At 33.4% G+C, this 27,634-nt stretch overlaps 1 protein-coding gene across 2 annotated transcripts in view; it reads left to right on the forward strand.

Moving 5' to 3' along the window:
• Positions 1 to 27,634, forward strand: part of NIPBL (NIPBL, cohesin loading factor) — a 198,265-nt gene that overhangs the window by 82,356 nt on the left and 88,275 nt on the right. For both annotated transcript variants that reach the window (XM_003792944.3, XM_023514992.1), the window contains exons 4-10: positions 2,222 to 2,349; positions 5,342 to 5,441; positions 5,999 to 6,150; positions 10,656 to 10,819; positions 11,739 to 11,838; positions 17,213 to 17,839; positions 24,850 to 26,475. In XM_003792944.3, the coding sequence (XP_003792992.1) occupies positions 2,222 to 2,349; positions 5,342 to 5,441; positions 5,999 to 6,150; positions 10,656 to 10,819; positions 11,739 to 11,838; positions 17,213 to 17,839; positions 24,850 to 26,475 (2,897 nt within the window). The remainder of the gene's footprint in view (positions 1 to 2,221; positions 2,350 to 5,341; positions 5,442 to 5,998; positions 6,151 to 10,655; positions 10,820 to 11,738; positions 11,839 to 17,212; positions 17,840 to 24,849; positions 26,476 to 27,634) is intronic.

The raw sequence follows: 27,634 nt of genomic DNA on the forward strand, positions 1-27,634 counted from the left end.
AAGTGAAAAGTTTGACCTTACTAAGAGAATTACTATTCCTAGTTTTCTTTTTTAATTTAAAAAAAATTTAGATAATTTATTTTTAAAATACATCATGATCTAAGTGTGTTAAGCGATTAACAAGGTTAAAATATGCCATAGTTATAGTGAGATAATTTAATTCTTAACTGTGTAACTGTATCTCCATAGATATTTTCAGCTCTTTTAAAATGATCTCGGAATCCATCAGGTGTGCTGTACCTTTTTTTTTTTTTTTTTGCAGTTTTTGGCCGGGGCTGGGTTTGAACCCGCCACCTTAGGCATATGAGGCCGGCGCCCTACTCCTCTGAGCCACAGGCACCACCCGAAACTATCTCTTTTTTATGGTATTGCTAGAGTAGTTAAAATTTCCAGACAACATGAACTATGCTGCTAGCTTTATTTAGTACAGACTAACATGCTTTTCATGAGAAGTATATGAATTCAGGAAACTTTATGAAAGGCTGCTATAGAATTTTGGACTAATTTTTTCTAGAATTTACTGTACCATCTGAACATAGGTATATATTTTCACACAATAAACTTTTTAAAATAAAATTGACCTATATTTTATAGCATATTTTTGTACGTGATTTTTTTTTTTTTTTTTTTTGCAGTTTTTGACCAGGGCTGGGTTTGAACCTGCCACCTCTGGCGTATGGGGGCGGTACCCTATTCCTTTGAGCTACAGGCTCCGCCCTGAGTATACTTTTTAAAATTTATTTTTTACTACAAAAGGAATATATATTTATAACCTCAATACTTACGTGTGTAAAAAGTAAAATTTCACTCTTATCAATGGTGCATTTGTATCCTTGCATTCTTTAGGATTTTTTTTTTCATTTTTTAATTTAAAGATTCATTATTTAGAGGAATGAGGATAAAGCACATTACAATGGAGAGGTCTCTGCCATTAGATGCAGTACCTTTTTTCTTTTTTGAAACAGAGTTTCACTCTGTCACCTTAGGTAGAGTGCCATGGCATCATAGCTCACAGCAAGCTCAACTCTTAGACTCAAGTGGTCCTCTTGCCTCAGGCTCTTGAGTAGCTGGGACTACAGGCATGTGCCACTACACCTGACTAGTTTTTCTGTTTTTAGTACAGATAAGGGTACTCTTGCTCAGGCTGGTCTCAAATTCCTATGCTTACACAGTCCACCTGTCTTGGCCTCCTAGGGTGCTAGGATTACATGCCTGGCCAAGATGCAGTATCTTTTTAAAGTGATGATAAGATTCTAAAGTGATACACTTAATAAATGTGGTTTTCTGATTGAACACCTGAGAAATGATTATTTAAGCTCAGAAAGAAATGTAATATTAACATTTTTATTAACATTTTATCACTCTAAAAATACAACATTGTTGAACTATTATATCATTTCTTTTGCTTATATATATTTATTCAGCAGTTTTTTGCCAAATACTTAAAGGAGGTAAGGGAAATAGCACATATGCAATTGAGATTTATTTTATGAGCACTCCTTTAAGATTGCTCTCAGAAATTTATTGAGTCTAATCAGGAATACCATCTTTATCAGTCTTTATTATTAGATCCAATCAGTAGAATAGTAACATGTACAATGTATAATTAAAACCACTGTCTGTACTTAATTTTATTATCACCTTTTGTAGCTGTGAATTTAATTTGCTGTTTACTTTGAAGTTTGTTGAAAATTGTTACTATATTAAGTCACTTGTTGATTTTTTTTCCTGCTTGATGACTTGATTGAGGAAACAATGGACAATGGAAAAAAATTACATTAACTCTGGGTTTTGTCTTAATCAATATGGCAACAGTATTTTATTTGGAGGACATTCACAGAAAGTTAGACTCACTCATATTCAGATAACAAAATACTGTATATTCCAAGCCCAAATAGCAACTTCTTTGTATAATTATCATTTCTCTACTCTTCATTATTTTGAATAGTTTAGATTCTACCTATTTTCTACTTTAAAACTAATTTGAGCATTCTTAATTCGTAATTCAGTAAAACAATATTTTAAGGTGGTTTTTTTTTTGTCTAAAAGAAAAAAAGAACTCTTCTCTGTTATTTTTAGATAATTCTCTTTCTTCCAGGGGTTGAGGAAAAATCCATACCATTGAAGATACCTATGTGATTTATTTGTATACCACAAGAGTTCTTAATAAATTTTGATAAATCATGATTTTAATTTTTGGTATTTATTTATTCAATGACAGAGAGTTGAAAGATAATCTTGGCAGTGATGATCCAGAAGGCGACATACCAGTCTTGTTGCAGGCCGTCCTGGCAAGGAGTCCTAATGTTTTCAGGGAGAAAAGCATGCAGAACAGATATGTACAAAGTGGTGAGGTTCTTAATAATTGAATTTTTTAGTACATTTTTTGTGGTTCCCATATTCGATCCGGGTAACAAGCTAGCCTATCATCAAGAATGCCTTGTTTATTCTTTGAGTCACACCAAAAGCAAGCAGGAAACCAAATAGATAATATTCTTGAAGTTAAATATATAACTAAATTCCTTAGGACTTATTCCAAGCTTTTAATATATTTTGCTAAGTATCTTAGAATGTAATAGTTTACTCAAAGAGCTTTAGAAATTTTATTTTAGAAAATCATAGAGTTGATTTGAAAGTAGTTTTTGGTTAGTCAAATAAAGAATACAGTAGAGACTCTGTAAGTTGACCATGTAAAGGACTGTAATAAGTGAGATGCCATACAGAAGTAGTCAACTTAAGGAAGTAGACTTACTGTACTGATAAATACATGTGGTGCATGTCTGGTCTATGAAAATTAGGTCAATTTAATGAGGTGGTTAACTATGGTTATTCTATTGTACTTTCAAAGCTTTTGAACATACAGTACATGTATAAATAATTATAGCAGGTATTAGTACTGATTGTGATCATATTCATGGTTATGTGGTAATTAACATTCCTATTCCCTTAGCAACAGAAAAAATGTTTCATAATCTGTATTATTAAAGAAATCAATTTATAATGAGCATCATAAAAATCATAGAAGTTTTACATCCAGAGCGTATAATTTTTATGTAGTCAAGGAGTATGTTGTGCTTGCTTGGCTTTCAAAGTAAAAATAGGGAGGGAAGAAATAGTTTCGACAACTCAGGAAGGTTTGATTAACAGTATTTAAGAATTTTGCCAAATTAATTTTAGCTTACTTTATTGGTAGCACCTCCATGAAGCTCTCCATTCTGTTTCCTGGTATGGAAGTTTTTTAAAAAATAGTATTGTTTTGTTGATTTTATGTATGTGTGTTTTTAAAGCAATTGCATATTACTATCCATTACCCCAAATACAAACTACAGGAATGCCTCTGTCCAACTTAACTTTCAGCAGGTTGAGGGCAATTATGCAGGGCAAGGGTGTGTCTTCACCAGAACTAATAAGCAAGATTGCAATAGTAGGAGACAGATAGGAATGGTGAAAGGAGTTGACTTATAAATGATTTCCATAAGAATGTTGGAATTGAAAGAAAGTATAGGGAGATAGTTGATCGTAAGAAAGACTGATAGCAGTATCTTAATGTAGGGGGGTATGAGTAAATAAAATATTGGATAAAGGAAATCTTCCAAGGTTATTAATCTTTGTAATGCTTTTGTAACTTATATTTTTGACTACTGTGGGTAGTAAATCACTCTATTAAAAACTTTTAGAGCGCTCACAGTGTAGTCATATATTTTGTGTTTTATATTTGATGTAGTCATTTTTTAGTTCAAATTATTATTTAATTTCTACATCTACTTTATAAAAACAAAAAATAACATTTAAAATTCATTGATTATTTGCAAGTTATGATTATATGAAAGCATTTTCTAGTGATAATTTGGTTTTAAAACAAAAAGGTGATTTTTATCTGTGTGCTAAATATAAGTAAATATGAGTCACACTGACAGAGAACAGCTAATATGCAGGTCACTTTAATCATAGTTCTTTGGAACTTAGAGCTAATGAGAAAAGGCTATTAGAAATTTAGTTACTTCTTTTATGTAGAAAACTATTGCTTTCAAACTAGTAATTCTAGTTTATTCCAGTGATGACTGCTAATTCCCGGGGAAATTTTTTGTTGTTGTTGTTGGAGATTCATTGAGGGTACAAAGAACAAGGTTACATTAATTGCATTTGTTAGGTAAAGTCCAGGGGGGGGATTTTTTTTTAACTCCCATTTCATGGAGTGTTGCTTACTTTCTAAAAATAAAAATTCAGCAACAGTAATTACAGTAATTAACTGTGGGACAAAGCAATATTGTACTGAGTTAGAGCTGGAAAAAAAAGTTTAGATATTGAAAGTTAGACTACATACATAAGAGAATGCACTATCAATGGTAAACTCATACATGATATTGAGCTCTAATTTCAAACACTGACTTTAGAGCCACAATTCCTTTTGTAGTATTCCTAGCAATTGTAAAACACTTTTGTAGTGTTTTAATATTTGTGGTGAAAAGCACTTTTTATCTTAATAGCAGGAAGTGAAATTTGGAAGTATAACTTGAGGCTTACAGTTCCCAAAAAGAGATTGGCTAGAGAAATCATAAGAAAATTCAGGATTAATCATAGATTTTATCTCTAATTTTAAAACATCTAAATAACTGAAATTTTCTGTATCTCCTATATATCAAAATGTCATTTGTAAACAATTGAGGAACAACATCTAGCTTGAAAAGAAATGTGAGAGTCTGAAAGCTTTTCTTATGTTTTTATTCAACAATCACATAATCATTTAATTCCTATTATATGGCAAAGAGTTATTACCAAAGAACAAATTCTGTTTTATTTCAAAAGACTTTTATAGTAAAATGGCAGGAATTCAAACTTTGGGTTTGTAAATATAGTAGTGTTTAAAATCTAGATCTGAACCACAATGAAACAAATAATTTTGCGAGGTTAAGTTCCTGAGCGCAGGAGATGTAGATGATAAAGTATTCTGTGCAGTACAAAAATGTTTCATGTAATACAAAAAAGTCCCTATTGTGGAAGGAAGGGTATAGTGTTTTGTCAAAGGTTAGATGATTCCTACAAAATCTTTTCAATTCTAAGGCTAAATAGCAGAATATTGAGTAAGCAAGTAAGATTTTAAAATAATAACAATCTCCGGTCCAGTCTTGGATTAGTTATATGGAAAATAATGTTTGGTAACATTGTACTGGGAATTTATAGTTTTATAGTGTTATGTATTTTGCTCATTAAAATGAAAACATTTAATTAAAAAAAGAAAAAGAACTTTTGAAAGTTTGTGAAAGAATGACTGATTTAAGTCATTTAAAGATACTTTACTGTTAGAAAAAAATAATGTTTACTGTTTGTGTGTGTTGCATAGGAATGATGATGTCTCAGTATAAACTTTCTCAGAATTCCATGCACAGTAGTCCTGCATCTTCCAATTATCAACAAACCACTATCTCTCATAGCCCCTCCAGGTAATATAGTTTATATCGTTTATTAAATATGTGTTCTGTGGTGAATATGCTTGTGAATACATAATACATATATTTAGATAATAGTATGTAGTTAAAGGCTGAAATTCTTAGTCTTAAGTAGTAATCCATATGAATATTTGCCTTAAAATGTTGTATATGGAAATACTCTAACATAATAATGGAAGTATCTGTAATCTTAGTAACTGAATTTCATAGAGACAAAAGAATGTGTTAAGGTAACTGATATGTTGTAGAAAAATAAAACTATTATTTGTTTATATAGAATTTATTATAAGGAACATGCCTTTATATACCTTAAACAGTTTGGTACTTAATGTAAATAAAGTAAATGAATTAGTTCACTTTTTTACTGACTGCCTAGTATAACTTTCAGACTATGAATTGTCGGTAATTTTTGTATGTTATTTGTCTCTTTTGTACATATTTTTGTTTGCATAGGTTTTATGATATATATGAGTTAGAGAATTTTATGACAGTGAAATCTCAAGAAGAACATGTTTATTTCATTTCCTGAAATTTTTTTATTTGGATTTTAGCCGGTTTGTGCCACCACAGCCAAGCTCTGGGAACAGATTTATGCCACAACAAAATAGCCCAGTGCCTAGTCCATATGCCCCTCAAAGCCCTGCAGGATACATGCCATATTCCCATCCTTCGAGTTATACAACACATCCACAGATGCAGCAAGGTAAGAAAATTGTTTGTTACTTTAGGAAATGCCTTATTAGCTAAGGAATTGCTTATTAGTTAAACAAATTTATTTTTAAAAAATAATTTTAAAAACACAGAATAAAATACTGTGCTATATACTGATTTGTCTGTAAACTTTTTAAAAGATAGGGCTTATATCATTAAAAAAACATGTTATATTTATCATTTAGGAGGTAAAAGGAACAATGGCATTTTGACTCTTTGTATTCAGTTATTATATACTACATACATTTAGTTATGAAGTTAAGAATGTTTTAAAATTGAACTTTCTTTTCCAGTAGCACTAAGCCCAAAAAATTAGGTTTTAATTGGTAAAGTGGATATAGTTGGCCCCTCTATGTCCGTGGGTTCCAAGTTGTGAACTTAATCATCTGCAGACTGAAGGTATTCAGGAAAAAAAAACAACCGGGTCTGTACTGAATATACATAGAGTTTTTTCTTGTCATTATTCTCTATAGCATAACTGCTATTTACATAGCATTTACACTACGTTAGGTATTAAAAGTTATCTAGAGATGATTTAAAGTACTGTATATAGAAGGATATGCATAGGTTATTTGTGAATAGTACACCATGTTATATCAAGGACTTAATCATCTATAGATTTTGGTATCTCTGGAAGGTACACCCCATAGATACCAAGGGATGGTCATAGTGTAAAAAATTTACTATAACATGGTTACAGTACAGTAGAAGAAAATTAATCATTTTTGATGTAGAGATGTCTGGATTGGATTCCTACTTCTCAGTTGATTACTAGTTCTTTTTTCTTTTTTTTTGAGATAGAGTCTGTGTTGCCCTTGGTAGAGTGCTATGGCATCATAGCTCACAGCAACCTCAAACTCCTTGCCTCAGCCTCTCATTAGCTGGGACTATAGGCACCCACTACAAGGCCTGGCTATTTTTTTATTGCATTTGGCCCTGGCCAGGTTCAAACCTGCCAGCCTTGGTGTATGTGGCTGGGGCTGTAACCACTGTTGAACAAGCACCAGCCTGATTACTAGTTCTTAATATCATAATGTTAATATTATGATGTCTTTTAAGATTATATTGGCTGGCCCAAGGTGTGAGAATTGCTTGAGGTCATAAGTTTGAGACCAGCCTGAGTAAGAATGAGACCTCCATCTCTACAAAAAATAGAAAAAATTAGCCTCTTAATAGCTAACAGAACAGTGTTCAAAAATTGAACTTTCTGGGCGGCGCCTGTGGCTCAAAGGAGTAGGGTGCCAGCCCCATATACCAGAGGTGGCGGGTTCAAACCCAGCCCCCAGCCAAAAACTGGAAAAAAAAAAAATTGAACTTTCATATTTTCTTTCATAGTTTTTAAAACCTTTTGCAGAATAAGAGTAGATTGGCATCCTGGTAAATGCTCTTTAAAATATTCAGAGCATTTCTCTTCAAATCAAGGATAAGATATGAATGCCTATAATCACTTTCACTTGGTTTGCAGTGGATGTCCTAGCCAACACAGGAAAATAAGAATATATGAAGCAGGGCAGCGCCTGTGGCTCAAAGGAATAGGGCACCAGCCCCATATGTTGGAAGTGGCAGGTTCAAACCCAGCCCCAGCCAAAAACTGCACACACACAAAAAGAAAAGAAGAAGAATATAAGAAGCAATTAAAATAACTAAAAATAACTATTGGTAAAGAAGAAACAAAGTGTCATTTTCAGGTGATATAATTGTCATCACAGAAAAGTCAAGGGAAGCTATAGACAAGATATTAAAATTAAAAGTATTCCATGTTACTGTATATAACATTATAATGAAATTAAGTTAAATTTTATACACTCAAAATAAGTGGTTATAAGTAATCTTTTTTTTTTTTTTTTGAGACAGTCTCAAGCTGTCACCTTGAGTAGAGTGCTGTGCTGTCACAGCTGACAGCAACCTCAAACTCTTGGGCTTAAGTGATTTTCTTAAGAGAATGCCAAGCGTCCCAAGTAGCTGGGACTACAGGTACCCACCACAACATCCAGCTGTTTTTTGATTGTAGTTGTCATTATTGTTTGGCGGGCCTGGGCTGGATTCGAACCCGCCAGCTCCGGTGTATGTGGCTGGCACCCTAGCTGCTTGAGCTACAGGCGCAGAGCCAAATCATCTTTTTCTTTTTTTTTTTTTTGAGACAGAGCCTCAAGCTATCCCCTTGGGTAGAGTGCCGTGGCTTCACAGCTTACAGCAACCTCCAACTCCTGGGCTCAAGCAAGTCTCCTGCCTCAGCCTCCCAAGTAGCTGGGACCACAGGTGCCCGCCACAACACCCGGCTATTTTTTGGTTGCAGCCGTCATTGTTGTTTGGCGGGTCCAGGCTGGATTCGAACCCGCCACCTTAGGTGTATGTGGCTGGCACCTTAGCCACTTGAGCCACAGGCGCCGAGCCAAGTAATCTTTTTTGATAGTAACATTTTCGGAAAACTACAAGATACCTGGGAATAAAAATATTTTTCCCCTAATTTTCTTGGTGTTTGTCAAACTAGGAATAAATTTAATGAAAGATAAACAAAACATTTATGGAGAAAATTATAAAACTATTGAAAAAGACAAAAGAAAACTTAAGAGGAGTATTTATATCATCTTCATGGAAGGAAGTACTCAATTGAAGAAGGATTAATATTTCCCCCGATCTATAAATTTAATAAAAGTCTCAGTAGAGTCTTTTGTGATACTTCAAGAAAGGAGGATAGAAACTTCCAAGGATAGATAATTTTGAAATGGAATTAAGTGTAGATGCTCAGTTTAGCAGGAATCAAGATTTATTGTAATATTAGTATAGGCTTGGAGAAAACACATGGTGAGGTGGAGCATGATGAATAACCTAGGAACATACCTACAAATAAAGGGAAACTTGATATATAAGACATTATATCTTAATGGCGAAAAAAAAATTTCTTCAATTAATGGTGCTAAGATAATTAGCACCTGTATACCTATGGAGACAACATTGGATCCCTGTCTCACACTGCACTTTAAAATAAATTTTGTCTGGATTAACTGACCTAACTGAAAAAATAAATCTGTAAAGCTTTTAGAAGATATAAGAGACTTGGCTCTTTATGAGTTTCTGTTAAGGAGAGAATCTGAGTGACCAATGCACATGAGAAGATGTTAGATGCCTCTAGTAATCAAAGAGATGCAAATTTAAGTGACATTTCTCACCCTCAGAATGACAAAAATTGTTGACAAGACCATAAAGCAGTGGGAACTCTAATATACTACCAATAAATACAAATGGACATAATTTTATTTTTCATTTTCTTTTTTTTTAAGGCCAAGTCTCACTATGTCACTCTCGGTAGAGTCCCGTAGCATCACAGCTCACAGCAACCTCCAACTCTTGGGCTTAAGCCATTCTCTTGTCTGGGCCTCCCAAGTAGCTGGGACTGCAGGCACCCACCATGGTGTCTGGCTGGATTTTTGTTGCAGTTGTCGTTGTTTAGCAGGCCCATGCTGGATTCGAACCTGCCAGCCTCTGGGTATGTGGACAAGCCCCCCTTTTTTTTTCATTTTCAAGAGACATAGGATCTCTCACTCTACTGCTCAGGTTGCAGTACCGTATTATGATCATAGCTTACTGCAGCCTTGAACTTACACACCACCATGCCCAGCTAATTTCAAAATTTTTTTTTTAGAGATAGGGGTCTTACTATGTTGTCCAGGCTGGTCTTGAACTCCGGGCCTCAAGGGATCTTACCACCTCAGGCACCCAAAGTGCCAGGATTACAGGTGTGAGCCACCATATCTAGCTAATGATATGTGTATAAGTAATTTTGACAGCTGTTTATTAATATTTAATAAAGTTTTAAAATGACCGTATCTAACAATACCTGAGTCTTAGGTATTGACACCTAGAGCCCTTAAACTTTCGTAAAAAAAAAAAAAAACAGAGAGTCAGATATAAAAACATACATTGTAACTGTTTTTAACAGCAAAAATTCTAAGCACTGTAAATATCCCAATGGATCCAAAAAATGGATAGTGTACATTATACAGCAGAACATATGTGATTATTTCTTTAAAATAAATGAATTTAAAACTATATCTATAAAAATATATAAATCTCAATGGAATATTGAATTGAAAAGCAAATTATAGAGGGATACATACATAAACTTTAAACTATAATGTAAAAATAATACTATGTTTTATTTAGGAAGATATTCATTTATAGCAAAGGTGTAAGGATATGCATGGGTAGAGTGAACTTTAAAGTCAACATAGTAGTTAACTAGGGAGTAAGGGGAAAGGAATAGAGGAGAGGAATATACAGGTAAATGGAGAGCTTCAACCATATCTGTAATGTTTTACTTCTTTACAAAAATAGATCTGAATCTGGCATGGTGTTAGCATTTGATCAAACTGACTAGTCAGTATATGAGTGTTTATTCTCTGTAATTTCTGTATACTTAAAATATTTCTTGTGAACAATTATTCTCTAAGGGTTATAACAGTATTTTTATAAACTTTTTATTCTTATTAATTTCAGCATCGGTATCAAGTCCCATTGTTGCAGGTGGTTTGAGAAACATACATGATAATAAAGTTTCTGGTCCGTTGTCTGGCAATTCAGCTAATCATCATGCTGATAATCCTAGACATGGCTCAAGTGACGACTACCACCTACACATGGTGCACAGGCTAAGTAGTGACGTATGTAATATATTAGTTATCATTAAGGTAATAAAGTAGTTCTAATATTTGTCATACAACGTAGTATTTCCTTTCTAAAGTTTAAATGATATCTCCATACAACAAAGCTTATATTAGGTACTGAAAATCTAGCTATGAACAACATGGTTCTTTTATCCACAGAGGTTAGTCTAGGCTGGTAAACCATGGCCAGTGGCCTGACCCACAAAATATGAAGAGTTTTTACATTTTTGAGAATTAACTTTAAAAAATACAAAAACAATATGTGACAAAGACTGTATATGGCCCACAAAGCCAAAAAATATTCAATTGTCTCTCTACAGAAGAAGTTGGCTGACCTCTGGTTTAGAGGCTTAAGTTCTGAAATTGAAATGTAATTTCAATTTTAAGTTAATATTACTCATGCCAAAATATTTCTTAAATGATAAATCTTTATTTATTAGTAGTTGGTTCCTTTTTCCTTTACAGCTTGTACAAAGTTTTTTTTCCATAAAATTTAATGTTTCTTTGATGTTATTAGAATATTCCACATTCTGGAAATTTGTCTTGTTATTGATATTGTTGTATTTTTATATTAGCTGCATGTATCTGACAGATGACAGTGGATTCTGTCCTCAAGACCTTTACATTTTTATAGGGTATTCATAGCTCCTTTTGTAGAAAATAACAAACAAAAATGGAGCATACTAGTAATACCAATTTTCTTATTCATTGCCATGCTTAGGCTGTTGATTCTTTTGGATACAATTTCAATTCTTCTAAGATATACCAAGAAGAAAACAGGAAAGTGCAGAAGAATTATGCTTTTGAATTCCAACACTTTACCTGTCAGTAATTTATGTCTTTTATTGGTTCTCTTTAAGATTTCTATAAAGCCTCTCTCATTATTCAAGGAATAAATTTTATACTCTGTTCTTAGGATGGAGATTCTTCTTCAACAATGAGGAATGCTACATCTTTTCCTTTGAGGTCTCCACAGCCAGTATGCTCCCCAGCTGGAAGTGATGGAACTTCTAAAGGTATTATCTTAACTAAAATTTTCCTTTTGCATGTTTCATATTTTAAATTGAATAAAGAACTCAGATGCAGATACCAAAAAATTACTCTTTTTTCTTTTTTTTTTGTTACAGAAAAGAATAAACCTGTACTTAAGCAGGTATAGATCAGGGGAATTAATTTTGTTCCTATTCATTGATTCATTCATCCTCCACTTTCTTTAAATCCTCATAAACTGTTAATAGTATTCTGAGATGTATCCAGTCATGTTCCCATTGACAAATCTAGTGATCTTTTCAAAACACTACCTTCTTAACCTCTCTTAAACATTTGAAATTCATGATCAATCTTCCTCATTCCTCCAGAAAAGCTCATACTGAGCTCACCTGTTTTTCTCATATTTCTTTCCACTGGTATTTTCTTTTCTTCTTCTTCTTCCTTAGCTATTCTCTTAGGTATTCTTTTTTTTTCAAGATTTCTGTCATTGGACTTTTTATCTACCATTGTACTTACTTTTCTCCCCTGGTTGTTTTACTTGGTTTTAAAAACCAGCATTGATTACTTCTGTGAACAGGACTCCAAAATCAATCTTTGGCTCCAGCCTTTCTCCAAAGTTACAATTCTTCATTTCCAGACAAAAATTCTGTCATATCTAGCTGGTATTTCAAATTCATGTTCAAATTGTTCTCATCATTCTTTCTGCTATTCCTATCTCTCTTAATGCAATTCCAGTCCTGAATTATCTTGACTTAAAATTTTGAAATTATCATAGTTTTTTTTCAATTCCTTAGTTATTTATCATGTCCAACATGTTCTTTCTGTGATAACTTTCCTACATCTCTCACATCTGCTTTCATCTCTACTTATTAAAATCCTATGTGTTCCTCCAAGTCTAAGTTAAATGGGTGATCTTCCACACGCCCTCCCCTAATATCCTTAAGCCATTAGTTTATGTTTTTTCTAAACACATATCCTATACCATTTTATGTACATGAATTTTATTTTGTTTATCTTGAGTCCAAAATACTTGGTATAGTCTTCTAACAGATTCATATAACTGTGAACTTAAGTCTAGATTTGGGCTTTTAAAAAAATATTTAAAAGTATAGCCTGGCTTGGCACCTGTGGCTCAAGTGGCTAAGGTGCCAGCCACATACACCTAAGGCAAGTTTGAATCCAGCCTGGGCCCACCAAACAACAATGATGGCTGCAACCAAAAAATAGCCAGGCGTTGTGGCGGGAGCCTGTGGTCCCAACTACTTGGGAGGCTGAGGCAGGAGACTCGCTTGAGCCCAGGAGTTGGAGGTTGCTGTGAGCTGTGATGCCATGGCATTCTACCCAGGGGAACAGCTTGAGGCTCTGTCTCAAAAAAAATAAAATTAAAATAAAGTATAGCCTGATAACTTTAATTATCACAGTTTGTTGGAAGATAGCACTTTATCGATTGCATTTTCAAAAGTTAGATTATAAATAATTGTAATATTATAGCCAATGATGTATTTTCTTAATCCATGAGAATTTTAAATTATGCCATCTGAAACCTATGGCAAAGATACTTTTTTCACACACTGTGTTCCACCTATTTATCTGGGACAATTTTCGTGAGGTGAAATTTGAGCCATTATAAACCATTTCTGTTCTATAATTGCATTTTCAGAGATTTAGAAACCTAGCTTCTGAAAAAGAGAAGAACTTCCAGAATAACTATATCTGTAGGTTAGGCATCAAAGTTGGGTACATATCCCACAAGGATTGTCAGAGTGAGAAGTTAGACTGCCTGGGAGATACTACAATGGGTTAGGTGGTTCATGGGTGGATAACCTTTTGGTTTCTCTGTGCCGTGTTGGAAGAAGAGTTGTTTTAAGCAACACATTAAATACACAGACACTAATGAAAGCTGATGAGCAATAAAAACATCCATACATAATTTTCATGATATCGACCACCAAAGATAAGCAAAAAAAATTCTCAACACAATCCACGTGGAGCTCATGGGCTGTGGGTTGGACACCCTTGATAATCAGCCTGTTTTTTTCTTCTGATTCTTAAGATTAGACAGATGGATACATAGAAACTTTAAATAAAGAAAACTTTAGAACAAACAATTCATGAATGTATTATTTATCAGAAACATGAACTTATGTTATGAGATTATTTTCCAACTAGTTTTGAAGGATAAGTACATTGTCAGTCAATGTAACTTCATTTTTAGGCAAATTGTTAGAATTTGTAGTTTGTTCTAAACCAGTGTTTTTCAACCTTTTTTATTTCACAGCACACTTGAACCTATAGTTAAACTTCATAGTACATTTAAATTATGTTGACCAAAAAACTTTCAAAAATAATTTAATTAATGGTTTTTTAAATTTTTGTGGCACATTGGTTGAAAATCACTAAAGTGTGATTAATTTGCCACATAAACTTTAAATAGGTAGACATATGGTGTATTTCAATTCAGGTAGAGATATAATGTGTTTTTTTGAGACTTACAGAGTCTTATTTTGTCACCCTCAGTAGAGTACTGTGGCATCACAGCTCACAGCAATGATAATCTCTTGGGCTTAAGCGATTCTCTTCCCTCAGCCTCCCTAGTAGCTGGGACTACAGGCACCCACCACAATGCCCAGCTATTTTTAAAGACAAGGTCTCACTCTGGCTCAGGCTGGTCTCAAACCTGTGAGCTCAGGCAATCCACTGCCCCGGCCTCCTAGAATGCTAGGATTATAGGCATGAACCACTGTGTGCCTGGCCAGACAAATGTGTTTTGATTTATTTATTTTTTTTAGAGACAGAGTCTCACTTTGCTGCCCTCGGTAGAGTGCTATTGCACCACAGCTCACAGCAACCTCCAACTCTTGGGCTTAGGCGATTCTCTTGCCTCAGCCTCCTGAGTAGCTGGCACCACAGGCACCTGCCACAACACCCAGCTATTTTTTTGTTGCAGTTTGGCCAGGGCCGGGTTTGAACCCACCTCCCTCGGTATATGGAGCCGGTGCCCTACTCACTGAGCCACAGGTGCCACCCAACAAATGTGTTTTTAAATAGTACAGGTTTGCTAGCTACATAACCTTGAGCAAATTTCTTGTTTTTTTTTTTTTTATTGAATGGTAACTATGTACATTAATGCACTTCTGGGGTACAGTGTGGGGTTTTCACATGCAATCTGAAATACTTCCATCAAACTGCTCAACACAGCCTTCATGTCATTTTCTCAGTTGAGCAAATTTCTTAACCTCTATAAGCTTCATGTTTCTTTTCTGCAAAGTGGTGATGGCAATACTTAAGAATTTTGTAAAAATCAAATGAATTGATACGTAAAATTGTACTTTGTATATCTCTGACATCAAATAAATGGTCCAAAAATGTTTGTTTCATTTCTTTTTAATGATTCGTATAGGTTCAGTATAAAGAAAAATAATCCATTGATAAATGTAACTTCAAACTTTTATATATAGTAAATTACTCCCATATCTTTCTCACACTTTATTCAGTAGATATATTCTCTTAAAAGTTAGATTTTTATACATGTATATAGCATTAGAAATAGCATTGCTAATTGACAGTTCAGAATTATGTATCATGGAAAAAAAATTTTTTTTATTTCTTATAGCATAACTGTGTACATTAATGCAATCATGGGGTACAGTGTGCTGTTTTCTTATACATTTTGAAATACTCTCATCAAACTGGTTAACATAACCTTTATGTCATTTTCTTAGTTATTGAGTTAAAACATTCATACTCTACTTTTAGAAAGATTCACTTGTACCCTTGTAAGATAAACCGTAGAGGTGACCCCACCAATCACCCTGTCTCCCCCCATCCACCCCCCTCACCTCCCCTCTCCCACCGCCTTCCCATATTCTTAAGGCTATAATTAGGTTATGACATTCCTATAAAAGCTATGAATTAGTTTCAAAGTAGGGCTGTGTACATTGGATACTTTTTCTTCCATTCTTGAGATACTTTGCTAAGAAGAACATTTTCTGATTCCATCCATATAAACATGAAGGAGGTAAAGTCTCCATCCTTTAGGGCTGCGGAAAAAATTAAAGATAGATATAAAAATACTGAAAGCTTAATTTAAGATAGTTCTAGGTTTAAGTTCATTATATGAAGAATTTTTAGCTTGACCAATTTTTATAATTTCCTACAGATTTTAAAATATTTTATGAATAGTCTGATGATAAAAAATGTGTTATATCTGTGGTTCTCAACCCCAGTCTACAGTTTCCAGGTCCATGGCCTGTTACAAACCTGGCTGCACAGCGTTACAGCCTGAGGTGCACCTCCTGTCCCCTCTAACTCCCATTCTGTGAAAAAATTGTCTTCCATGAAACTGGTCCCTAGTACCAAAATGGTTCCTGTCTGTGGCCTGTTATGTATTGAGCCACCCAGAAGGAGGTGAACGGTGGGCAAGCAATGGCATCTTCATCTGTATTTATAGCTGCTCCCCCTCCGCATCACCTCCTGAGCACCCTTCCTGTCCACCCCCTCCCAAATTCTTGGAGAAATTGTCTTCCATGAAATAAGAACCTGGTGCCAAAAAGCTTGGGTACCACTGTATTTTATTATTCAGGTGCAATTATACTATTATTTCTGAAACATGTCAATGCACTTTTTTCATATCTAACAGCTTGTTTCAAGGAGGATTTTTCCACCTGACTAACTTTTACTACTTCCCAATATATCATACATTAGTTAATTTAATGGAATCTTGGCTCAAGATATTTTCATGTGCCTTGAAATTTGCTGGAAATTTGCATATTTTTCTAATAAAAAAGAGGATTAGCAAGGTGAAGAGAATATGTGAATGAAGTTAAGTGAGGAAGAAAAGGAAGATCACATAAAGATATAATCAGTACTTTTTGCCACCAGTTTTTGAAGTAAGTAAAGACTTTAGTAATTGTAAATTTCCCGCTTTCTTTTTGTTATGATACCAGAAGTGTTCATATGAATGCAGTCTCCAGGATTAATTTGTTATTTTGGTGTGATTTGACCAAGTCTAGATTATTCTTACTTTAGATAATGGGATGTTTCAGGTTTCCTAGATTATTAGTGAAAGTATAAAGGTAGATGGTCATGCCCAAAATGTTTATGTTGTGTCAACTTAAGAAACAATGATCTGTTTTCACTTTTAAAACTATTTATACTTTCTGGACATAAGAAGTAATTCTGGCCTGAAAGATAAGATATTCCTATCTAGAATCAAACCTGTATCATGGATCAGCAATCTAAACAAGTATGTGGGACAAAACTTTAAACTTTCTTTTTATCTTTTGTATATATGCGGCTTGGATTAGATCATTTCTTAATATTCCTTCTAGCATTTCTATCATACTATAAGGACATGTGAAGCCAGCACAACTATTCATTTCTGTTGAATTGTTTTTCTAGGATCAAGAACACCTTTAATCCTACAATCTCAGCCTCTACCTTGCTCATCACCTCGAGATGTTCCACCAGACATCTTGCTAGATTCTCCAGAAAGAAAACAAAAAAAGCAAAAGAAAATGAAATTAGGCAAGGATGAAAAAGAACAGAGTGAAAAAGCTGCAATGTATGATATAATTAGTTCTCCATCCAAGGACTCGACTAAACTTACATTAAGACTTTCTCGTGTAAGGTCTTCAGACATGGACCAGCAAGAGGATATGCTTTCTGGTATGGAAAATAGCAGTGTTTCAGAAAATGATATTCCTTTTAATGTGCAGTACCCAGGACAGACTTCAAAAACACCCATTACTCCACAGGATGTAAACCGCCCACTAAATGCTGCTCAGTGTTTGTCGCAGCAAGAACAAACAGCATTCCTTCCAGCAAATCAAGTGCCTGTTGTACAACAGAACACTTCAGTTGCTGCAAAACAACCCCAGACTTCTGTAGTACAGAATCAGCAACAGGTATCACAACAGGGACCTATATATGATGAAGTGGAATTGGATGCATTGGCTGAAATTGAGCGAATAGAAAGAGAATCAGCTATTGAAAGGGAGCGCTTCTCAAAAGAAGTTCAAGATAAAGGTAAAGTAATCTCATTTTTACCGCTTTATCATCTAAGCAAACATGTACCTATAGTGTCAAAAATTAAGTTTTTTACATTATTTTTTTTATAATTCTCAAGTATATTTTTATTACTCACATTAATACCTCAGATGTGTAGCCTAGGAGCAACAAGCTATGTTAATTTCATTTTTTATCTGAAGCAACTACCCAAGATTTGATAATTCTCTACTACAGGTTTGTCACCCATTATATACTATAGTAGAACTTCTGCAAATTGACCACCAAATGGACTGTAACAAACTGGTCAGCATATGGTAGCAGTTAGCATAAGGAAGTAGGCCTACTGTACTAATATGTATACATGTGGTGCATGTCCTGTCTATGAAAATTAGGTCACTTAAGGAGGTAGTCAATGTAGGGAGGTGATCAACTATGGAGATTCTACTGTATACTAGGTGCTATGTTACTTATTTGTGGTTTTATATTAAAATGACCACTAACATTTCCATAACACATTTTTCACAAGTTATGTTAATAGAGTTATGCATCTTCAGCTTTTTTCTGCTAAACCATGGTTAAATGGTGCAGGTGCATTTTAAGAAACGTTTGTGTATATGCTTATTCGGCAATTCAGTATTTCATTTGGTTTATAATACTCCTGTCTTAATAATGTCATTTTTTTAGTAAACAAACTGTGGAAAGAGTTTAAGTTAATACTAAATAGCAAACCTTAAGGGTTAAGAACCTTTTTATGGTGATTATGGCTAAGTGTTCCCTTTAATCTGTGTAGTATATTAAGATGGAATTTCAAGACATAACCTTGTTCATGAACTTATGGGCTTTCTTTGTGCCTTTAATCAAATTATAATCGAATAAAAGGAAGTCCCTACTAAGTTCTTAATTATTTCATATACACTATATGCAAAATCTTTTTAACATTATTTTAAGAGACACTGACGAATCAGTGATTAAAATTAGTAGCATAATTTATGAATTTGATGTCTCTATAAATGCATGTACACATTTGACCATCCAAACCACAAGAATACTTTATGATTTATTTTTATGATTAAGATATTCTTTGTTAATTTATAGTTCTTATATTTTATTTTTCAGTGATTATAAAACAGAACTTCTTGATTTGGGGTAGAGTTCATTTTTGTATATGATCTTTTGTTGTTTGATAGAAGCATCGCTAGGTAATTGTGTTCCTATGCTAAGAAACATGCTGAAGATTGGTATTATGTCTCCTGTTATGATGGCTCTTTTAATGCTATTGAGAAAAATGGACTATATTTAATAATGAATGTACTATAATGTTTGGAAAGTATATGGATCAAAAATAAATGCAAATAAATTGCTACAAGTCTTCATTTTGTTGGCTAGGGAACTGGGATTATGTTTTTTTATTGCTTAATATTTGATGTTAAAGATGAAATGTTGTTTGTACCTTTCCTCTTTTATTTGCAATGTAGGGTTCAGGAAATAAATATATATAAGTTCTAAAGTGTATTCCTTTAACCTCTTGTAAAGTATGTGCGTGTCAAGTGAAGAGAGCAGTATTCTTCAACTTCTCTTGGCAATATTAATCTACTCAAAATTATTGAATCCTAAACCAGTCAGTTTTGCAAGAAATCGTCAGAATTTGTAATTGCCTGACCAAGAAAGAATTAGTTGCCTGAGAACTGAATTTTTGAATGATTTTTAATGTTTTATGGAAAATGTTTTTTAAAAGGAGTGTTTAATTTAAAATAATTTTTAGAAATTGTTGATAGGAACAAAAAGACAGGAAATGGTGAACTTTTTTTTTACTTTCCTAAACTTTTATCGTATCAGGTTTGTTGAACCCAAAGTTTTTACTTTTTACTTTTAAAAATGGAATGAAAATAAGGTTAATAAATAGTTCTAGTTGCATATTAGCAAACTTATTTCATACTATTGACTTTTCTTTGGGAAAATAAAACAAAATCAACAAATATACTATTTATACAGAAACTTGTATATTTTACTTATCCACACAGTTTTCTCTGTAATCTGTGATGCAGAAATAACTGAGAAATTGAGCAAGAGTTGTCGTATAAATTTGGTGAAAATACAGAGTTATCTGGTACTGTTGGGGTTCAGCTAGGTTTTATTGATGTCTGACTTGGCATTTCTGACTTGTTTTCTGAAAGTCATGTTCCTATTACTTTATGGATTTACTGTCAAACTCCAGAACAAAATTTCGGTCAACATTGGACTACATGAGCAAGAATGGTACTATAAGATACCATATTTTTGCTGTACTTTTTCTATATTTAGATATTTGTAGATACACAAATGCTTACTATTGTGTTAGAATTGCCTACACTATTCACTACAGCCTATATTGATTAACATGTGCTATCGATGTGTAGCCTAGGAGCAACAAGCGATGTCATATGACCTAGATACATAGTAGGCTCCATCTAGGTTTATGCAGATACACTGTAGGATTTTTGCACAACAAAATCACCTCACAATGGATTTTCTAAACTGTGTTCCTGTTGTCAAGTGATAAATGACTATATTTGAAAACTTTTGGAATTTAGGTTTTACCTAATAGTTGATTTGACCTTTGATATTTAACATACAGTTTCTGCACTGTGGGATAGGATAGCATTTTTATGTAAGAGGTTACCATGAGAATTTGGAAAGATTAAGGTTCAAGTTGTAAGTCATAAATAAAAACAAGATTCTCTCTAAAGTGGTGGTTTATAGTTAGCTGTTGAAAGATGAAATACTTCCTTGAAATGAATTCATTACTAGTTACCATTATTTTTACTTTTTGGACTAAATTCGAAAATTCACATTTAGTATATCCTAAGATTTGACACTGAGAACTATTTTTCAACTGTTGTATTATTGATGATATGGAGTAAATAAGATACTGTAGGTGTTCAACCTTTTTTTCTGCCACACATTGGAAGAATAAGAGTTGTCTTGTGTCACACATTAAACACACAAACACCAATGAAAGCTGATGAGCAAAAGAAAAGGCCTGTGCATACTTTTCACAACGTCTAACACCACAGATAAGCAAAATAGTCCTTATATAAACTGCATGTAGCCTAAGGGCTGCAGTTTGGATACCCTTGCATCTAGAGTCTGACTTTGTTACTTCATTTACTATGAGAAAAGTAACCAATAACAAACTCAGTAACCAAAACTTAAAAAAAAAATGATACCGTATAAATAAGATTAGGAAGTTCAACCAAAAAAAAAAAAAATTCAAAAAAAGGGATCGAATAGCCTTAAGAAATACTTTACCTAGTCTGTGGTAGACCTTAGTGCATCCTTGCTCTACACATAGAAGACATTTTTCTGATTGCTAGATATTTATGTCCCTTTGGCCTATTCTCTCTTCTTTGGGCAGTTCTATATATAGGACTGTCCAGAAAGTATCTAGTCATTTATATCTCTATTTTTTCACATTACATGATTGCATGCCTTCTACATAGCCCTTATATACATGATAAGGTAATACTGTAACCTAATATTTTATATTCCAAAAAGATCTTTTTCTCAACCCTTTATTGCTTTTAGCACCTGTAATTATATAAATTAATTTTAAAAGGCTATTCATCTTTGCTTCTGAGGTGACCCCTCATAGGCATTATTACCTCTTTCATGTGCTAAAAATTCCTGCTTGCTTTTGTCAAAAAGGGAGTTCCTTTGTTCATCTTTGCCTATTTCATCTTTTCCCAAGGTCCACTTTCCATATTAGCAAGTATAAGGAATGGCTTAGCTTCACTAATATTTTTTATGATATTATAGCTTGCATCATAACCCTTGTAAGAAGTAAATTACCTGCTGCCATTTGGAATAAGAGATTTAGGACAGTAATAGGACAGTTAGCTATTTGACCTGTACTATGGTTTAGGGGTGGGATATTTTCATTTTTTGTAATTAGTTACTGTGTATACAATTACTGTACTTTCTACTCTGTATGTTTTCATTTATTACTTGTAGTAGATTTAAGTAAGTGGTATAGTTTGTTTTTCTTGAAAGTATAATCAATTTAAGAGTTTCTGTAAGAGCTGGATCTTATTTTCAAAATACTAGCATCCAGGTAACGAATATTGGTTTTAAAATTATAATAATCCTTTTGTATGCATTTTCTTCAGGAATATATACATTTTGATAGGTACTCTTATGGTTCTCAGTGCCAAAGAGTGCTTAAAGGTAATGAGTGTCCCAAATACTAACATGGTTATTCATAGACAAAATTGTCCATTATTAGGCAAAGTTTGTGATATAATGAAGACTGATACTAAACATAGATACACAAAAGTGACCTGTACAGTTTCAGAGCCACTTTACAGGGGTAAGTTCATGGTGGAGATGAGTCAGATCAAGTGATCAGAAAGTGTGCATGCTCTTAAAGTATCTAAGAATCTCTCAACAATAATGGAATTTTGGGGAGATTTACAAAAAAGAGAAGCAAAGTACTTTTTAATAGACAGTTAGAACTTAGTATTTAGCAATATTTTATGCATCTTAAAAATATATAATAAGATCTTCCCCAATCTTAATGCATTATTTAAGTGCAAATGCCTTCATTTTTTTAAATTATAAGTTATCATAGGCTCTGTAGTTTAAATCGAATATAGTTTCTTTGAAATTAACTTATTTGTTAAATTTCCATTTTAATGGCAAAAGGTAGATGGGATTAAGGTTAATGGGATGTATGTATATATATATATATATATATATATACTCAGAGAATTTTGTAATTCTTTAAAAATCAGCCTTCTAAGTTATTTTAATATTTTTCTGAAAACCAACTGGTCATATTTACAAAAGAATTTGCCATTGATTTCTTAAGATTTTTTAAGGGAAGTCTTCGGAGACCTATGTCATTGTAGTTCTTAAGTATGCTAAGGTTACCATTTTAGTGGCTTTTACAAAGGAATATTTTAGTGAAAACATAGAAATCTTTAGTATACTATTTGAATTTCCTGATTCTTGTCGGAAAGGTTTTAGGGATAAGGATAATATAATAAAGCATCTTATTTATGAGATAGTAGTTGACATGCTACATAGCAAGATATAAAAATTATTTTGTATTATAGAACATTCAAAAAGATGATTCTATACATATAAATTTACTAATCTGCACGCTTTTTATGTAGACATTGATAAAGAAAATTCAGACAACTTCTTAAAATATTAACTAGGGAAGACAATCTACTGATAATGTGGATAATGCGTCATTATGTGGTATTGTTTGCAAATGGATCATAATGTGATGTTAAATTTGACTCCTGGATCACTGAAGGAGAAGAATAACTTTGTTTTATAAAAAATAAGTAACAAATATATGAAGTAAATTTTAATCACATTTGATTAGGTTTTAAACTGGAAAGAACTGCTACTTCATGCTTTAAGAAGAAAGCATGGAACTATGGTATATAAAAGAAGCATTACTATTGGAAGAAAAAAATCTCAGAACTTCATTCTCTAACAATAAGGGGCTGTTTTACAGTTGTCAGACTTTGTAACATTGTGATACTGATTTCTTTACGTGATATATCATATTAGTGAATATTATAAGAGAATTTTAGAGGTTACTAAAATGTCTAAAAATGACTTCTAAAACATAGTCAAGTAATTTAGCAAGTAAATAAAAGCAGGGAAAACTTAAGGTGCTGTAATGTAACTATTTCTAACACTTAACCAAGATTCAGTGTATAGAAAGTGACCTAGAAACCTTTTGAGTCAGAAGTGGAATCAGGCATAGAAATATATAGAAGGTGCCCAAAAAAGATATACACATTTTAAGAAATATATATAGAGAGAGGGTGCCAAAAATATGTATACACATTTCAAGAAACAATATTAAATTTGTAATACTGAAGTCACGTTTGACTTCTGCAGTTATAAGAGGTGCTCAATGTGAGACTTGTATTCATCTTTTCTTACTGGTATATATTGAGCACAATTTTAATACAGTTTTTTCTTTTCTTAAAATGTGTATGCGGTTTTTTGACACTCTCTGTAGATATTAAAAATACCCTTTTTCTTGAAGTTTTTGGCCGGGGCTGGGTTTAAACCCACCACCTCCGGCATATGGTGCTGGCGCCTACTCCTTCAAAGCACAGGTGCCGCCCTAAAAATACCTTTTGACGTTTTATTGCGGTAGTGAATTCATATTTATTTATGTGTTTGTCTTTACATGTCAGAATACTGTAAATTATTTCTTTCTGGGGCCAGTCTAGACCCCCTAGAACTCTTATGTTAAGAGTAGAAACATTTTTCTGTAGCGGAAGTTGCTTCAGACAGAATTTTAAGAGTCCTAATATACTTCTAATTTGTAACTATGATATTTATTGCTTCCTCATTTTAAATTTACTTCTATCTAACATTATGGCTAGCTTTTATACTCCATTTGCACTGTTAACACTTTAAAGAATTTAAATTTTGATTAAAATTGAATGACAAATTATTAGATTATTTTTTTTTCCCCCTTGCTCTCCTCACTTAGCTTTTTCCTATTGCCATGATTTCTGTTTTGTTTCAGGTTTCATTCTTTTCCATACTTACGTTACCAGTAGTAAAAACTTATATTTCTTATTTGGTATGTTGGCAGATTTGGGGCTATTTGTAATTTTTGGTTAATAGTTAAAAGTATCTTGAGTGAGAATATATGATTTATAACAGGTTGCCTTATTCTTATATAAAGAATTTGGTTTATCCTCATCATTATGGACATATGTTTGCCTTTGATGTATCATAAGTTTTATTCATTTTATATACTTGCACTTATGTACAAACTTAAAAAATATGTTCTTAAGTACTATCAATCACTAATATTTATTGAGGTCCATCAAGCATGAATATTTGTTCAACTTTTTGTCATTAGTGCTTACTATTTTATATATTTGTATTTACATTTGCATCCACTACATTTTTAAAAAACCTTATAACTAAAATAGTCAAAATCCATAGGGTTTTTAATAAGAATACATGTCTATTACTGATATTGAATATTTATCTTTAAATTTCAGATAAGCCTTTGAAAAAAAGAAAACAAGATTCTTACCCACAGGAGGCTGGGGGTGCTACAGGAGGTAATAGACCAGCTTCTCAGGAGACGGGTTCTACGGGAAATGGGTCAAGGCCAGCATTAATGGTTAGCATTGATCTTCATCAGGCAGGAAGAGTGGACTCTCAGGCTTCTATAACTCAGGATTCAGACTCCATAAAAAAGCCTGAAGAAATCAAACAATTTAATGATGCACCTGTTTCTGTTCTTCAGGAAGATATTATTGGAAGTCTTAAATCTGCACCAGAAAACCATCCTGAGACACCTAAAAAAAAGTCTGATCCTGACCTTTCAAAGAGTGAATTGAAACAAAATGAAAATAGATCATCAGAATCTAAACCACATGAAAACCGATTGGTGGAGACAAAATCAAATGAAAATAAGTTAGAAACTAAAATTGAGACTCCCACAGAAGAACTTAAACAGAATGAGAGTAGAACAACTGAATCGAAACAAAATGAAAGCACTATAGTTGAACCTAAACAGAATGAAAGTAGACTGTCTGACACAAAAGCAAATGACAACAAACAAAATAATGGCAGGTCAGAAACAACAAAATCAAGACCTGAAACCCCAAAGCAAAAGGGTGAGAGCCGGCCTGAAACTCCAAAACAAAAGAGTGATGGACGCCCTGAAACCCCGAAACAGAAGGGTGATGGACGGCCTGAAACTCCAAAGCAAAAAAGTGAGGGCCGGCCTGAAACTCCAAAGCAAAAAAATGAAGGCCGGCCTGAAACACCAAAACACAGGCATGACAATAGAAGGGATTCTGGAAAACCATCAACAGAGAAAAAACCTGAAGTGTCTAAACATAAACAAGATACTAAATCTGACTCACCTCGATTAAAATCAGAACGAGCTGAAGCCTTAAAGCAAAGACCTGATGGACGATCCATTTCTGAGTCACTAAGACGCGACCATGATAGTAAACAAAAATCAGATGACAGAGGTGAATCAGAGCGACATCGAGGTGATCAATCTAGGGTTCGAAGACCAGAAACATTGAGATCCTCTAGTAGAAACGAACATGGCATTAAATCTGATGCTTCAAAAACTGATAAGCTAGAAAGAAAACACAGGCATGAATCAGGGGACTTAAGGGAAAGACCATCTTCTGGGGAACAAAAGTCAAGACCTGACAGTCCTCGTGTTAAACAAGGAGATTCTAATAAATCAAGACATGATAAACCTGGTTTTAAATCACCAAATAGTAAAGATGACAAAAGGACAGAGGGTAACAAGAGTAAAGTAGACAGTAATAAAGCACATCCTGACAATAAGGCAGAATTTCCAAGTTATTTGTTGGGGGGCAGGTCTGGTGCATTGAAAAATTTTGTCATTCCAAAAATCAAGCGGGATAAAGATGGCAATATTACTCAGGAGACAAAGAAAATGGAAATGAAAGGAGAGCAGAAAGACAAAGTAGAAAAAATGGGACTAGTTGAAGATCTCAATAAAGGAGCTAAGCCTGTAGTTGTTCTGCAAAAATTGTCTTTGGATGATGTTCAGAAACTTATTAAAGATAGAGAGGATAAATCAAGAAGTTCCCTTAAACCTATCAAGAATAAACCGTCAAAGTCAAATAAAGGTAAGAATACCTCTACTATTGTTATTTGTATTAGTTTTAAAGATACTAAGTATTAAAAAAATGGAAATTAACAAAAAATAGAAAACTACTATGCAAATAATACAACCTTTATGTCAGATAATAGTGAATTGTTTTCAGGAGTATAGATAAAAAGTTCACATTGAACAGTTTTTATTTTCTTTAATTTCTTTTCCTGCCTACTATTCATAATAGTCATGAATTTTACTATTTGATTATGCAGAGATAAGGTTTTTTTGCTGTTATTTCAGATATTTCTGATAGTTGCTTGTTAATCAAGTGAATGATGTATTAGAATACTCAACAGCTCTCTAAAAAATTATCTTGACTGTAGAGATAATCCATTCTGCAGTGAGATAATAAATTGAATTTTAATTCCTAGCATCTCAGTAAAGTTATATAAGAAACAATGTTAGACATTATTTAAGAATTTAAATGTCCTGAGGCTGGGCATGGTGGCTCCTGCCTATAGTCCTAGCATTCTGAAAGGCTGAGGTGGGTGGATTTCCTGAGCTGGTGAGTTTCAATACCAGCCTGAGCAAGTGCAAGACCTTGTCTCTAAAAAATAGCCGGGCATTGTGGCAGGTGCTTGTAGTCCCAGCTACTTGGGAGGCTGAGAAGAGAGAATTGCTTGAGCCCAAAAGTTTGAGGTTGCTGTGAGCTATAACACTCTACTGAAAGTGACAGCACTCTACTGAAAGTGACAAAGTTCTCAAAAACCAAAGAATTCAAATATCCTATAGTACTGTTTTTTTTACAACTTACCTAAGTTATTGATAAATAGTTTGGGTGGCTTAGAATAAATTATGTAAAAGGTTTATTTTTCATTTTGTGGGGGAGTTGAATGAATATGTTACGTATTTTAAAACTATAGTTTTGCTTTTTCATATGCAAAGGTGATAGGGAATGGTATTTACCTCTTAAATTGTGCTAAAATAAATCCTAAGTTAGTGAGAATTTTTTTTGTTGTTATTTTTGAATGGTTGCTGAATTAAATTCTCTGGTTACTTGCATAAGATTATTTCCAGGAGGCAGGAAACATCTTAAGTGCAGAAAATATAATGGTTGTGCAGAAAATACAATTTTGTATTCCTTGGTATACTAGTTTCTTAAGTATATTTTTTATGATGGTATATAGCAA

Source organism: Otolemur garnettii, unplaced genomic scaffold, assembly GCF_000181295.1.
Source record: "Otolemur garnettii isolate 467f Iridium unplaced genomic scaffold, OtoGar3 scaffold00063, whole genome shotgun sequence".
Classification (NCBI taxonomy): domain Eukaryota; kingdom Metazoa; phylum Chordata; class Mammalia; order Primates; family Galagidae; genus Otolemur; species Otolemur garnettii.